This window comes from Leptonotus elevatus, chromosome 1, assembly GCF_054856555.1.
Source record: "Leptonotus elevatus isolate MCC_2025b chromosome 1, RoL_Lele_1.0, whole genome shotgun sequence".
In the NCBI taxonomy this organism is placed as follows: Eukaryota; Metazoa; Chordata; class Actinopteri; order Syngnathiformes; family Syngnathidae; genus Leptonotus; species Leptonotus elevatus.
In genome coordinates, this window is record NC_141239.1 from 53,585,546 (window position 1) to 53,600,146 (window position 14,601).

The window sequence follows — 14,601 nt, forward strand, 5'->3', positions numbered from 1 at the left end:
TTTTCTTTTTTATATACACTCACTCATCAACCACATCACTGTAATAAAGGAAACAGCTTTTGGATTATATTTATGGTATTTTTTTTATTGTCATACATTATTACATTCAACTGAATTTGAACTTTTTGTCTTATAAACATTTTATCTATCAAAGTATTTCAAGTTGTGTATGTAAACGATAAAAAATATATATATTTGAATTTGATTGAGCAGCATCAAAAACAACTGCACAATGATAGGTAACGTATTTTCAATATTTATTAGTTCCTTTTTCTAGTTCTACACCACTATACCCATACAACTATAATAAACATAATTACATTTACACCTCTCCACTGTCAATCAAAACTAAGCAATTATGCTTGTAAATAAGCACCATATATATTGTAATTTGAAGTCAGTAGACTTCGGAGGTGTACTGTGGTAACTGAGTTTATGTAAACCACCAAGTTCTTAGCTGCTTAAGTGAGCAAAGACTGCAGGATAAGAACTTTGTGATGAGGTGTGTTCTTGCCCCAGGGAACACATTTCCCAACCCACAGCCAGAAACAAGTACAGAACACAGTGGAGCTCAGTGTACAGCATAATATAAAATCATATGATGAGCGAATGGGTCAATACAAAAAAATTGTCACCCCAACAAACTTAGAACTAGACAAATGAATACATAGTCGCAGGAACAACTCAACAGTTGATTTGGGTATTTTCGCTACGCGAGCACGCGCTGCATTTACCTCTTGCGCGCGCCTGTATATGTGACGTACCGGTTACTCCCAATGACCATATAAGGTATCTGACACACCAAAGTGGAATTTGTTCGGGGACAAATTTGAATTGACGAGAGGAGACGTTGTACCAAGGCTTTTCTCCGTTAGCTCTAGATGTTAGGGAAAAGATAGCACGAGTAGGCTAGAGTCAATAGCGTCGTGCTGTGCGTTAGCGTGACTTTCTCCAGAAGGAAAAGAGGAAGCAGTTCCGCCCTCACAAGCCGCGGTGAGGCCGAGTTTGATAGCAGAGAGAAACCAAAGAAGCAAAGCTACGACAGAACTGGCTCCAAAGAGTGAAACTCGCTGCGATCTTTTATTTGTCCATTGGACAAACATTCCAGGGACTTTCCCGTTTTCAAGTGGCGGTATATTTAAAACCTCGTAAAGATGAGTTTCACGCTACCAAGTTTGAAGTTATTCTGATACTACCGCCCGTGTTGGTCTGTCGTGCTTGGATTTTATTTGAACTTTGATCTCGCTTTTTGAACTTTGCGAGTCGGTTCACGGTTTTTTTCTTTCTTCATTGTTGATCCGGACAAGTAAAAGAAAAGGCGATGAGCGGAGACGAGGAAAGATTCAAACTGGTGGTGGTGGGAGGTGGAGGAGTGGGGAAGAGCGCCCTAACCATCCAGTTTATTCAGGTAGGATTTTTACAACATCCCCTTAGAGCATGCATGTCTCTGTATCCAATATATACACGCTGCTGTCTAATTAAAGCATCGTGCGGATGTGGGGTGGCATTTATGGTCGATGGGGGTGGGGAATAATTGGTTATGGGGGTGTCCTTTGCTCCCCACACAAGAACATTTTCTTTAAACTGACTTTTCCATTGACTTTGTTGATGGCACAATACAGCACAGTACAGTACAGTACTCTCCCTTCTTATAGCCTACATTACCGTGCAAAAAAACAAAACAAAAATGTCTAGGATGAGTGATCAAATTAAGGTAATTAAGATGCATCAGTATTACGTATTCATTTTCATGTCAATGTATGTAAATACACGCTTAAAAGTGAAATACTGTACCACTGCCACCTTAGTGTGATTTGTCCACTCCAACTTTATTTGTCGAGCACTTTAAAACTATAAGCACAGTGCAATACAATACTGTACAATGGTACACATAAAATACAAAAGTAAAAAAAAAAAGTAAGTATGACAAAAATAAATAAGACTTAAATGTCAGTCATATAAAATAAAAATAAAATCAATACGAATTAAAAGAAGAAGAAAAAAAGTCATCATTCAGCATTTCCCAAGGTGTCAAAGTCCAAGGAGAAAAGATGCATTCTAAGAAGTGATTTTAAAAACGGATAAAAAGGAGGTTTTATTATTATTATTATTATTACCCATCCATCCATCCATCCATCCATTTTCTTAACCGTTTATTCCTCACAAGGGTCGTAGCCTATCCCAGGCGGGGGTTATTATTATTATTTAAATCTGTTGGGGCCATTTGTTCCCTAACAGGCTCACCCTGCGCTTCAGCCTGGACTGGGGGAGTCATTAGCAGGTGACCAAATGACCTAAGAGAACAAGTGGGCAAGAGCATTTAACAAATTAAGAGATTATAAAATTAACTCTGAAATGCACTGTTAGGCACAAATGGGGGAAATGTTCATACACTTACATGTGCCAGTTAAAAGCAGAAGAGCAGAAAAATAAAAAAATACCTCTGACATTTGGGCAATAAAGGGAGATAATATATTACTCTTAATTATTCTTATTATTATGGAGGCAAATATATTGGTTGTTGTCCACATTAATGTGGAAGGAAATTCTATGTTTCCTGATGAAGGAACCAAGTGGAAGTAACTCAGGGGAGAAGAAAAGAGGACCTAATTGCCATTAATGCCCACCCATTCCTCTATTGGTAATTTTTTTTTAAATATTTTTTATTTTTTTGGGAAGGGGAAGAGGGGGGTGAACCTGATGGAAATGGGAAGCTTCTGTTTTGTTATAATAATAAAAAAAACACGCTCGGCATTCTGCAAATAAGACTATATTACTATAAAGTAATTCATGTGATAATGAGCATTTAAAGGTGATCCAGCTTGCATGTTTAGTCATGTTTGATCAGGATATGATTCCACAGCCAACCTTTTGGAAAAACAAACGATTTCTCAATTGTTACGAAGAAATGCAGATGTATTTACCCAAATAACACATTTTATTAAAATGACATAAATAGTAGCATATTTTTTAGGCCTAAGGTGAGTGTATCAAACACAAACCTGTATGTGTATGGCAGATAAAGTTGATCAATTCCATATAGGTGTGTGTTGAAATGTGCATCTGTTGCTCATTGTAAAACATTTCTCTCCCAGTCCTACTTTGTGTCAGACTATGACCCGACAATTGAAGACTCCTACACGAAGATCTGCACTGTGGATGGAAAGGAGACCCGTCTGGACAGTAAGCCACACTGGCCATGATTTGTAATATACCTGTTAGTCACAGTTGTGAAAGATGTGTGGAAAAACTGTTTGTTTAAAAGCAGAGGGCGTGTTTTAATGTATGACAAAGGCAGTGAGTTTGCTCGGTTGATGTTCCCTTGTTAGGACTTGCACTTGGCGGCTAAGTTATTGCGCTTGTGTTTAAACTCTTCAGTGTACAGAAATGACTGCATACATGGTGTAATCCCTGGATACAATTCAGAGCCAAGTGCTGATGTGAAGGGTGCGACCAACATATGACACACAAATGCACTGACTCGTCAGTGGCTGTCAGCCCTAACTTCCTTAACTCCAGTTTCCTCATGTACTGTAGTTACATTAAAGGGAGATCTTATGTTCAATCATCAATATTGAATTTAGTGTATAGTCATGGCCAAAAGTTTTGAGAATGACACAAAGTATTGGTTTTCACAAACTTTGCTGCTTCAGTGTTTTTAGATATTTTTGTTAGATGTTACTATGATATACTGACATATAATCACAATAATTTCACAAGTGTCAAAGTCTTTTATTGACAATAAAATGAAATGTATGCAAAGTGTCAATATTTGCAGTGTCAACCTTCTTTTTTTTTTTTTTTTTTTTTTTTTTTTTTTTTTTCAAGACCTGCAATTTGCCCTGGTATGCTGTCAATTAACTTCTGGGCCACATCCTGACTGATGGCAGCCTATTATTGCATAATCAATGCTGGGAGTTTGTCAGAATTTGTCGGTTTTTGTTTGTCCACCCGCCTCTTGAGGATTGACCACACGTTCTCAATGGGATTAAGGTTTGGGGAGTTTCATGGCAATGGACCCAAAATGTTGATGTTCTCTCTGACCCACGTCACTTTTGCCTTATAGCCAGGTGCTCGATCATGCTGGAAAAGGAATTGTTGGTCACCAAACTGTTTATGGATGGTTGGGAGAAGTTGCTCTCGGAGGATGTTTTGGTATCATTCTTTATTCATGGCTGTGTTTTTTAGGCAACATTGTGAGTGATTCCAGTCTCTTGGCTGAGAAGCAATCCCACACATGAATGGTCTCAGGATACTTCACTGTTCGCCTTTTCTTCTCCAGACAAGCTTTTTTCCAGATGCCACAAACAATCGGAAAGGGGATTCATCAGAGAAAATGACTTTACCCCAGTCCTCAGCAGACCAATCCCTGCATCTTTTGCAGCACAATATCAGTCCGTCCTTGATGTTTTTTTGGAGAGAAGTGGCTTCTTTGCTGCCCTTCTTGACACCAGGCCATCCACCAAAAGTCTTCGCCTCACTGTGCGTGCAGATGCACTCACATCTGCCTGCTGCCATTCCTGATCAAGCTCCACTCTGGTGTTGGCCCGATCCTGTAACTGAATCCACTTTAGGAAACGGTCCTGGCGTTTGCTGGGCTTTCTTGGGCGCCCTGAAGCCTTCTTCACAGCAATTGAACTCTTGAAGTTCTTGATTATCCGATAAATACGGACTTGGCAAATAATTTCAATTCATCTGATCACTGTCCATAACATTCTGGAGTACATTCAAATTGCCAACATCAAAAATGAGGCAGTAGATTTTGTGAAAATTAATATTTGTTTTCATTCTCAAAACTTTTGGCCACGATTGTACACGCTCAGTTTCGAGCAGCACAGGAACAAATGTTTAGTACACCCGTCTCACAGTTCAGCAGGGTTCAAATCCGGGCTCTAGCATTCTCAAATACAGTTTGCATGTTCCCCCTCTGCTTGTGTAGCTTGAAAATTGTAAATAGCCCTTAAATCTGAATGGTTGTTTATGCTTATCTTATCTTTGTCCATATGTGTGCTGTGAGTGACTGGGATAAAGCCAGTCAGAATAGGTTCTGGTTATCTATGGCCTTGCATGACTGTTCAGTTATATGTGTCAATTCAGTTGTAGTCTTAAGGCCTAGATACACCAATCCGACGTCGGTCACCCCTTGGGGCATCAGCCGAGACGTCGGCATGTCGCGTAGAAAAATGACGTAAATACACACTGCACCGACCCCGACTATTCGGACCTTCAGTGCATGCGCAGGAAGTAATTACCCTCCATACCATCGGCGGCGGTTGTCATTATTCCTAAAGAAACCCGGAAACCTCTTTGCAAGGGCGGGATATAAAAACGTAAACAAAATGCATACCGGTTACTTTTACTAATTACAAACAGTTGCTATACTTCTCAAGGATAAAAGTATATCCTACCTGCTATAGCCAGTCACGTCCCCATGTCATGCCATAGTTTGGCTTTCATATCTTTGTCGACATACCCTTTAACGGTAATATTGTAACGTCTTGCAAGAACGCCACCAGCAAACGTTGGTTGGGATATCACCCTTTTATTGATTTTAACAAACGCTACTGTTGGCCGTAGTCGACGCCGGAAAATAGAATACAACTCACGAGGGGCTAGAAGAAAAGTCAACAACACACGCAACCGACGTAACGTCGTTCCCCTCCCGCGAGACCTGTGTTGCGTTTACTAACAGTCGGACATAAGAGTGCTAAACAGAAATGGCAACACCGGAACACACAAGACACTTAGTTCATTACAATACCTTTGTCGGCATACCTTTTAACAGTAATATCATACAATGCCGGTCACTCTTGAACCAAATAGATAGTCATCTTCTGTCCAGACAGACATTGTACGTTCAAATACGGAGGGTACAGCAGAGTGACGATGCGCAAAATCAGCGGGAAGAAAACATTTCCAGGCTTTCCATCAGTACTGTTTATCCGCGTTCTTCACTTGCTCTTCTTGCCCCGTGCGCTGATTCGCTAGCTAACAGCCAATCACAGTGATCAAATGCCTAGACACCGATTCAACATGTTGAATTTTCTGACCCCCGACGTATTCCAACTCGATCCGACTTTACTGATCAGATGACGCATGCTGTGGGCCCAACGCTGTCCCACTCCCGACGTTGAATTGGTGTATCTAGGCCTTAACATGTTGTAAACTTACCAAGCTTATATGTAACATTTTTAACTTAAAGATTATGCAAATCAACTTGCGATTGTGATTGGTTAGCTTGGATCCAATCAGGAACATGAAGTGATGACATCATCCAAATTATGCGTTTTTATTGGTTTAGACACGCAAATATGTCATGTCCACTGCAATCATCTATGGGTCCGAAGGGGTTAAACTCCACAAATATTTTTGATGTGACAACAGCGTGTCCTGTGTATTTGTGACATAGTATAGCCTATATGGTATTGTGGTTTTGTTGGACATGTTACATTTGCATCAGTGGTACATGTTAAAGATTATGAAGTACCGGTAATAACGTTTAAATAATTTGGCTTTGCTAATGTGCTACCAGTTGTGCCTTCAGTTCAGTGTACTGTGTTTGCACAAGGGAAGAAAACTTGTAGGCAAACCACAATGATAAAAGTCACGTGTTGATGAATAATTTGTTTATGTTTTTTTGTTAGTCTTGGATACAGCAGGTCAGGAGGAGTTTGGGGCAATGAGGGAGCAGTACATGCGCTCAGGAGAAGGCTTCTTGCTGGTGTTTGCACTCAATGACAGGGGCAGGTAAGTGTGTATTTGTAAATGTCACCTTGATAAATGTGTTGGAAATGTGATACAGTTACAGCTACAGATATTGGTCCTAAAGGGAAAACATTTGTAAAATGCAAGCATGTTTCTGTGGAAAATGCTATGACCCCAAACGGCACCAACTATTAGAGCTTTTATTCAATTTTATACTTGATACCTGAACTGTGATTATCTTATTTGGCTGGCTTTTCATAGTCATAATTCAGCAAGGAAGTACCAGAAGGCACAAGTTTTCATCTCTCCAACCATAAAGGGTTGAATTTCCCTAAAATTGTGTTACTTTGTGTCCAGCAAATTTGTCGGTTAAAGTGGTCAAACCCTCAGTTGTAACTGGTGACTCAACACAGAAGCATTCATTTTCGCATGTTAAGCGTTTTATGGGAAGGTCTGCTACTGTACGGTATATTCGGTGTTGTTGTTATTGATGTTGGCTAATTACCTTAGCTAAGGGGGTGACACAGCGTGCAACATACAGCACATCTGCATGTGAAAAGGAAGTTGAGGATCCAAAACTGTTTTGGGTAATGTAACCGTATTGGAATGAAGCCCTGAACTGATGCCGACAGCTGCCTTTTTTACCACAAGGGGCAGTATTGTCTTCCAGTTGCCTGAGCTTCTCTGCGTCACAGCTAGGAGGAATGTTTTTTTCTTGCTTTAAGCTTAGTCTGAGTTGAAAGGTCATCCGCACAGGCCTGAATTTGCGGCGCCCTTTGTGAGGAGGCAGTGACGTTGCTCGCTTGCAGGCAGCCTGCTTGGTCGCTCATGTGTTCAGATGATCTTATGCAGAGTCTCTTCCTTCTTTGTCAGCATAAACATGGCCTGAACGCTATGCAAACAGACCACTAGCTGATAACGACTCATCCATATTAAGAATTTATCTCGAATCACAAAGGGGAAGAGTGCTTCATGACTGCTTTATTAGTTCCGACCAAAAACCTTATACACATTTTCAGTCCAATTGAGTAGAGATTTAGACAATTGGTCTTTTTGTTCCCAGGGATGGTCTGACTCTGAGCTACTGCACACAAATATTCGAGGATTTAAAATATGTATTTTGAAAGGTTAGCCGACTTTGCAAAAAATTTGAGAATCTGGTGGAAAATGTGAATACAGTGAACTTCCGCTATTCAAGGTGGATGAGAACTTGAGCCCTTGCGCAAATGGTGAAAATCTGCAAGTCATTGACACTCACCCCTCAAAAAAACTTTGGAATTGCCAATAGAGATCCTGATGTCACGGGACTTTCTCTGAACACCCCCCCCCCCCCCCCCCCCCCGCGCGGCAGGAAAGTAGTGGTGCAGCGTTAATGGGCTACAATGGCGTGGAGGGCGAAAACTAGCGTTTATCTGTCAACTTTCTGCCCAAGAGCATTAACAGTCACTGATGAAAAGGACATGATATACATGCGCGAGGTGGACATGCTGGATTGCCCATAAAGTGTCATGTTTTTTTTTCCCAACTTGGCGACGCTGCTGACGTGGAATTACCTCTGTTGCCGGTAAGTGCTTTCAAAAACGCTTTACAAGTTTGTACAATCCGGATTTAGTGCCCCTTTATGTGTGGTCAAAATGTCATCAAAGTTAGCAGTTTGACGCAAGTGTTGCAGTGTTATTTATGTACGTTAGCAACTTTGCAGCTGCTAAATCAGCCGCGGTCGCCGTCATTTATACTGTAAAACATCTTCTTTATGGTTTTGGTCAGTTATTAAATTCAACTGTGTAATAGCTATTAAACCGTAGCAGCACAAACAAATGAAATAGATTATTTCCCCCCCATTTTGCATGTGGTAACAGTTAGCATCTGCTGATTTAGCCACCACATACAAAGTGCAACATTGGCTATGCATTGGTTCCTCTTTTGGTAGCTTGGAGCATGCTCAATCTTTTTTTTTGCCTCTTCTCGTTGGGGCAGCTGGTCCGCAACGGCTGTCAATCATTGTTAAAGTGTAGCGTTTGCCATTTACTCAGAGTGGCAGCCACATCTTCTATGCTGGCAAAATGGTCGCGCTAATGGCCATTTTGGGACGCGTGACGTCAACGTCAGGATCTCTATGGGAAAACTCCTTCACTCATTTCAACATAATTCATTGACGCAAAGATGCCACAAGATGGCACCAAAGACGTACTTTATTGTTGTGGCCTGAACACAAAAGCAGTAAATAAGTACGTTTTTCCTTGGATAACAGTATAGGAAAGGTTATTTAACAAATCTGTGAATCTTTAACTGAACGTTTTAAAACCTATATCTCGTCCAATAACCGTGAGGAGATTTCTTTAAAAAATATACATGCATAAAATGTTGTCTTTTTAAAATTATTTTTATGCTGCCTTGGTTTTGTATATGTAAATGTTGCTTAAACAGCCACTCTTAAAGTCCTATTTTCAAAAAGTTATATATGATTTCATTAAAGGCGTCCTCCACCTTATTGACAGAGCAGATGGTGGCGGCAAACTGAATTACACTTCTTGCATATTTGTTGACATAAACATCTTCGTGGCTGGCATGGCTCAGGTGGTAGAGCGGTTGCCTCCCAACCCAAAGGTTGTGAATTCGATCCTCAACTCTTGTGACCATGTTGAAGTGTCCTTGAGCAAGATACTGAAGTTACTCATAACGCATCATCAGGAGGTAAAATGAGGAGACAGTGCTTTGAGTGCCTATAAAAGTGCTATGCAAGTGAAAACCCATTCATAAAAATCCTGTGAGTCACACAATTTACATGTGTTCAAACTCTGTGGTAAGTGCATACAAAATGACCTCCTGGCACTTCAGTTCACAGATCCATCTGGTGTTTTTTGGAAAATGAGGCTCTCTCCAGTGGCATTTAAGGTATAGACTGCTAAGTGACAAAGATGCGGCATTTGTTAAATAGTAGAAAAAAAAAAGGAACTCTTAATACAATAAGATCAATTTGCACTAGTTGTTCAAAGGCGTATAGGCAAAACATCCTATACTGTATATCCTAAAATGGAATTAGCTTCGGAAAACATGATGCAAAATATTGATATTAATTTAGAATATAATAAAATATAATAAGAAACAATGATGGAATGTTCTCTTTTTTTTTTTACGTCCTGTAGATGTCCTCCTGTATGAATGCATTTTTAAACTCTGCTGTCGAGATTCCTCATTAACTGCTGCAACATCTCAGCTAGGATTCCATCATTCTTAAATGGCATATTTTAAGCTTTCAATTACTATGAATAAAATATTTTTCTTCAATCACTCTTGGTTTTATTGGATTGTTAAAAAGTTCTATTTTTTTTTCTTTTTTTGGGTCACCCTGTAGTAATGTCCTTTTGTGTTCCTATTTGTGCCATTAGCTACCATGAGGTTCAGAAGTTTCACACCCAGATCCTGAGAGTGAAGGATCGGGATGACTTCCCCATGCTGCTGGTGGGAAACAAGGCAGATCTGGAGCAGCAAAGAGTGGTAACAAACACCCTAGTGCATCTTTTCGTGCTGTGGCAAGCATCTACGTTTTTTAAAAGAAAATTTGTGTTGGTAATTGTATAAAAAGAAAAAACTATATTAAATCTACTATTAAAATATAGTTAATATTTTTGTACACTATACAGTACTCTATGAAAACGTGATTTTCAAATACGGTACCTGACACTTCATTCGGTCCACTTAATTGACTGTCAGAAAAGTAAAAATGTAACACGTTTGTCGTTATAACTGTGAATGAAGGTTGTTTTTGCCCGTTTAAATGTTGTTAGTTAGCAGTATTAGGGGGGAAAAGACAACATCATTTTTTTACACCAAGAATGTGAAGCGGGTGAGGCAAATCTGGATCAATGCAGTTAACCAGCACAGCACAACTTCTCCTGTGTTCATCTCCCTGGAAGTAAACTTGTGACATATTGTACGAGGATAGTGTTCCTTTTTCCATACAAATGAATACAAAGAATCCATTATGAGTTAAACTGATGTCATCAAACCTTTATGTACTCGATAGGCAATGTGTTGAGTAACATTCCATGTGTAAAATGATGGCTTGCTTGTGGTTTGCCCCCTTAAGTTTTGTGTCGTTTCAGAGACATATATTCTACTGTATATCTTTGTTTTGTCTTAGATCCCTAGGGAGGATGCTCAGGCATTTGCCAGAGAAAATAGGATCTACTACATGGAGGCTTCAGCTAAGAACCGCTACAATGTTGATGAAGCCTTCTTGGAGCTGGTGCGAATTGTCAGGTATTTCTTTCTTGACTCCTTTGTATACATACACCCATGGACTAAACTGTTGGTACTTTCCGTTGACAAAAGGTAAACAGACAATGACAACATTTGTCATTCTTCCCTCACAGAAGGTTTCAGGAAATGGAGTGTCCTCCCCCTGCAACTCATCATGCTGGGAAACAGAAGAGCGGCGGCTGCCCCTGCGTCCTCCTCTAAGCACCGTTACTATGGACACCAAAACCTCTCCAGCTTGTCCAAAAAGAAGTGTGAGCGTTTGTGTCAGACCGGATTAAGGAGCGTAATTTTCCCGTTGAAATGCTTTCATTTGCACTTTTACCAAAAAGTGACTTGTAAATCAGTATCGTGTATTTTCGTCTCAAGCGAGGAGCTTTCAACAGCAGCAGAAATAGTTCTGTTGGTGACATGGGATAATAATGACGTGACTGTATATAGTTACAGCCCATAAATAGGGACGTCCTCACATTATGGTGGGCTATAAATATGTTGTGGCATTCGGGTACTGATGTCAGCAAAGACATCACCGCAATAGGTACTCTAACTCCTGCCATAATGGTGAGTTAGTATGCAGTAAAGTCAGTCAGTCCATAAACAACAACAATAATAATAATAAATAAATAAATAATGTTGAGCGTGGCACACCCAATCACAAAACATCATTGTGCGGTCATGTTCAAACGTGTCCTGCAGGGGGTAGCAGAGCACAGAACAGAAAAGTCAGCAAACGTCATAGCAACAGCAGTATTTTTCTTCATGTTTTTGCAATTTTTACATTTGTGGTGCCAAAAAAAATAGCAGTCAGTGTGACTGCCTCAAATACTATAGACAGAGTTACCAACCATTTCAAAATTAATTGTTGACAATATTTTGGAACCCCCCCCACACAAAACAAACAAATAATGCACATATGCACTGATCCATGCAGTGGCAGAACTACAGAACCCATTTTCTGCATTAACGCATTTCAACATTTGAGTGATGGGCTCCCAACTATTAGATTGGTAAAATGTGATGCACATGGTATTTTGGTCATGCACTTTTTTTTCTTTTTTTTTTACATGATTCAAACCTTCACTAAATTCCATAAATAATTGTAAATGGTTTACATGAACATCTTTTTTTTTTTTTTTTTACATGAACATCTTGACCAAACTAGTAGGTACATCATAGTTTATTTGTGCTCATGCTTTATATTATGAACATAAAGTAGGTTTAGCATCGATCACGTGCTGTCTCATGGTGTGATGGAGGGACTCATGTTATCTTCTGTTGAATGAAACGGCTGAGGAAAAGGCTGGACTGGCCGCTACCACACTCATGCTTTGATATGAAGCCTGACCCTCGCTAATATTGACCTCGCAGTCCTTGTCCACATTGCTGTGTCACCGACTGCTACAGCTTCTTCTTTGGGAGATTATTTCTCCTTATTTTATTTTCCAAATACAAGAAATAACTCCAGAAGTTGAGTTGTCACCAAGGCAAAGCTACGACAGCATATTAGGGACACGCATAAATATATATATTTTTTAGAGTTTGGGGGCAATATTCCGAGAATTTTTTGGGGGCACTTTATAAAGTGGCAGATTTGCAAACACATTCATACATTTTGGTATATTTTTTGTACAAGTAGCTAAATTGTGTCAAATCTGCTGCTCTCCGCCCTTCACTTGCATTTACCTAAAGTATGCTAGCTTCTGATTGGTTAGTGTTAGTCAGCTGATAGGGGATTAGAAAGTGTTGTCTTCTAGCTGCCGTGTATGACGAGTAAAGTTTAAATTATGAATTATCTGAATCTGTCTCCATCCTGCCTTTTCATTTTATAAACAGTGTCCCATTAAGCACCAACAAATCCTCACATTAGACTATAGCTACACTACATGTATTTCTTGTGAAATTTTTCTCGCAAACTTGCCACTTCATATTTGCAAATTTGCCACTTTATAAAGTCGCTAATTTGTGAGTTTTTTTTACTCTGAATATTACCCCCCTCTGGAAAAAATATATTTATATGTGGCCCTAATACGCCGTCGTACAAAGCTGTAATTCTTAAGAGTAAGAAAAAACATTTCGTGTTGATTATGGAATGTGTATTATTTTTACACTGTCAAAACAATTTGACCCGAAAAAAATGCTTCATCCTCACCATTTCTGAAGTCTTATATGTTCCACACCATTTTGTGCTACAATAACTTGTGAGCCAGAGCCTATATCAGTTCAAGCAACCACTTTTGCAGACAGTATCACGCATGGAAATGACTACCGGTAGTTTTATTTGGTTGAAATGTGCATCCAGGTTTAGGTTTGTGCATCCAAGTGGTGCACACGGGTCCTGGAATTGTGTAAATGTGTGCTTTGATGTTCTAAATTGTGTGGTTATTATTTGGAATTTTATTGAATTACAGAAATGTTTTTTAAGATACAATCAAGATCTACGATGAAATTGACAAAAGTACAACCAGTGATAAATGTTAATTAAAAACAAAACAAAACTGGGGCCTATATTGTCATTTCATGTGTATTGCTTTGGGCAGTGTAAATCCATGTCATATTTTTAAAATGAATTATTTGCATATATATATATATATATATATATATATATATATATATATATATATATATATGTATATGTGTGTATGCATATTACAAACTGCAATTCAAATGTTTTATTTTGACTCAAAAGACAATTCACTTTTTTGTACCTCATTAAAATATTCACCAAACCTCAGAGCTCACTGTCATAATTGTGCATATACATCTATGTATACAGCACTGTAATTTATTTGAATTTTTTGAACCCATAACCAGCAAAAAGTGAGCGAACTGGTTTACAGTGTTCCCTTGCTATAACGCGGTTCACTTTTCGCGGGCTCGCTGTATTGCAGATTTTTTTTAGTGCAATTTTGCATGCATTCTTTTTTTACAGTAATGCACCTTTTTTTTATGAAGGTTCGAACATTGAGAGTGTTTAAACAAGAGAGAAATGTGAGGAAATGTAAATGCCTCGATTAGAAAACTATAAACTGATGTTTTTTTTTAGAGCCTTAAAACATTTAGAATAAATGTAAAACAAAGCTAACTACTTTGCGGGTTTTATTTATTGCGGGTATTTTTGGAACCTAACCCCAACGGAAAACGAGGAAACACTGTACTCCACCAAAAACATATTAAACAACATGACAACTCGTTTGTGGGTTTAGTCACTTTGGGATCATACCAGAAAAACTATAGAATGCGTTGTTTTTAAGTCAAGGAGTTATCTGAAATGAAAAGGTTAAAACAAGCGATCGGTAACGCTTTAATTACTGTACATAGATCACTGATCTGTAAATATTACTGAATAGCTGATAGCCCATACACGCCCGTGCAAGCCGTTGAAGCCACAGGGCGGGCCATCTTACCACTCCCATCTCGCAAGCAGACTACTGTATATACTTGTGGTGTGCCAAAAAATCAATTCGCATAAGAATCGCGTTTCTCATTTAGTACAATTCAGAATCTATTTTAAATGTCCCAAAATCTATTTTATTTAAATTATTTTATAGTGTCTTGCCTTTGTCTGTGTCTGCCTTTATTTGGAGTGCTGTTCATGTTGTACCCGGTTTGGCCACTCAGGGGCAGTGTGGTTCCACT

The 14,601-nt window shown here is 39.1% G+C and overlaps 1 protein-coding gene across 1 annotated transcript; it reads left to right on the top strand.

Annotated features, from left to right (window-relative positions):
- The first annotated feature begins 802 nt into the window (after nucleotides 1–802).
- rras (RAS related) lies at nucleotides 803–13,465 on the top strand. Its single transcript, XM_086069917.1, has 6 exons — nucleotides 803–1,408; nucleotides 3,096–3,183; nucleotides 6,645–6,747; nucleotides 10,095–10,203; nucleotides 10,850–10,968; nucleotides 11,082–13,465. Exons 1-6 carry the CDS (start codon nucleotides 1,322–1,324, stop codon nucleotides 11,167–11,169), a joined length of 594 nt encoding a protein of 197 aa, XP_085926043.1. The 5' UTR covers nucleotides 803–1,321; the 3' UTR covers nucleotides 11,170–13,465.
- The last annotated feature ends 1,136 nt before the right edge of the window (nucleotides 13,466–14,601 follow it).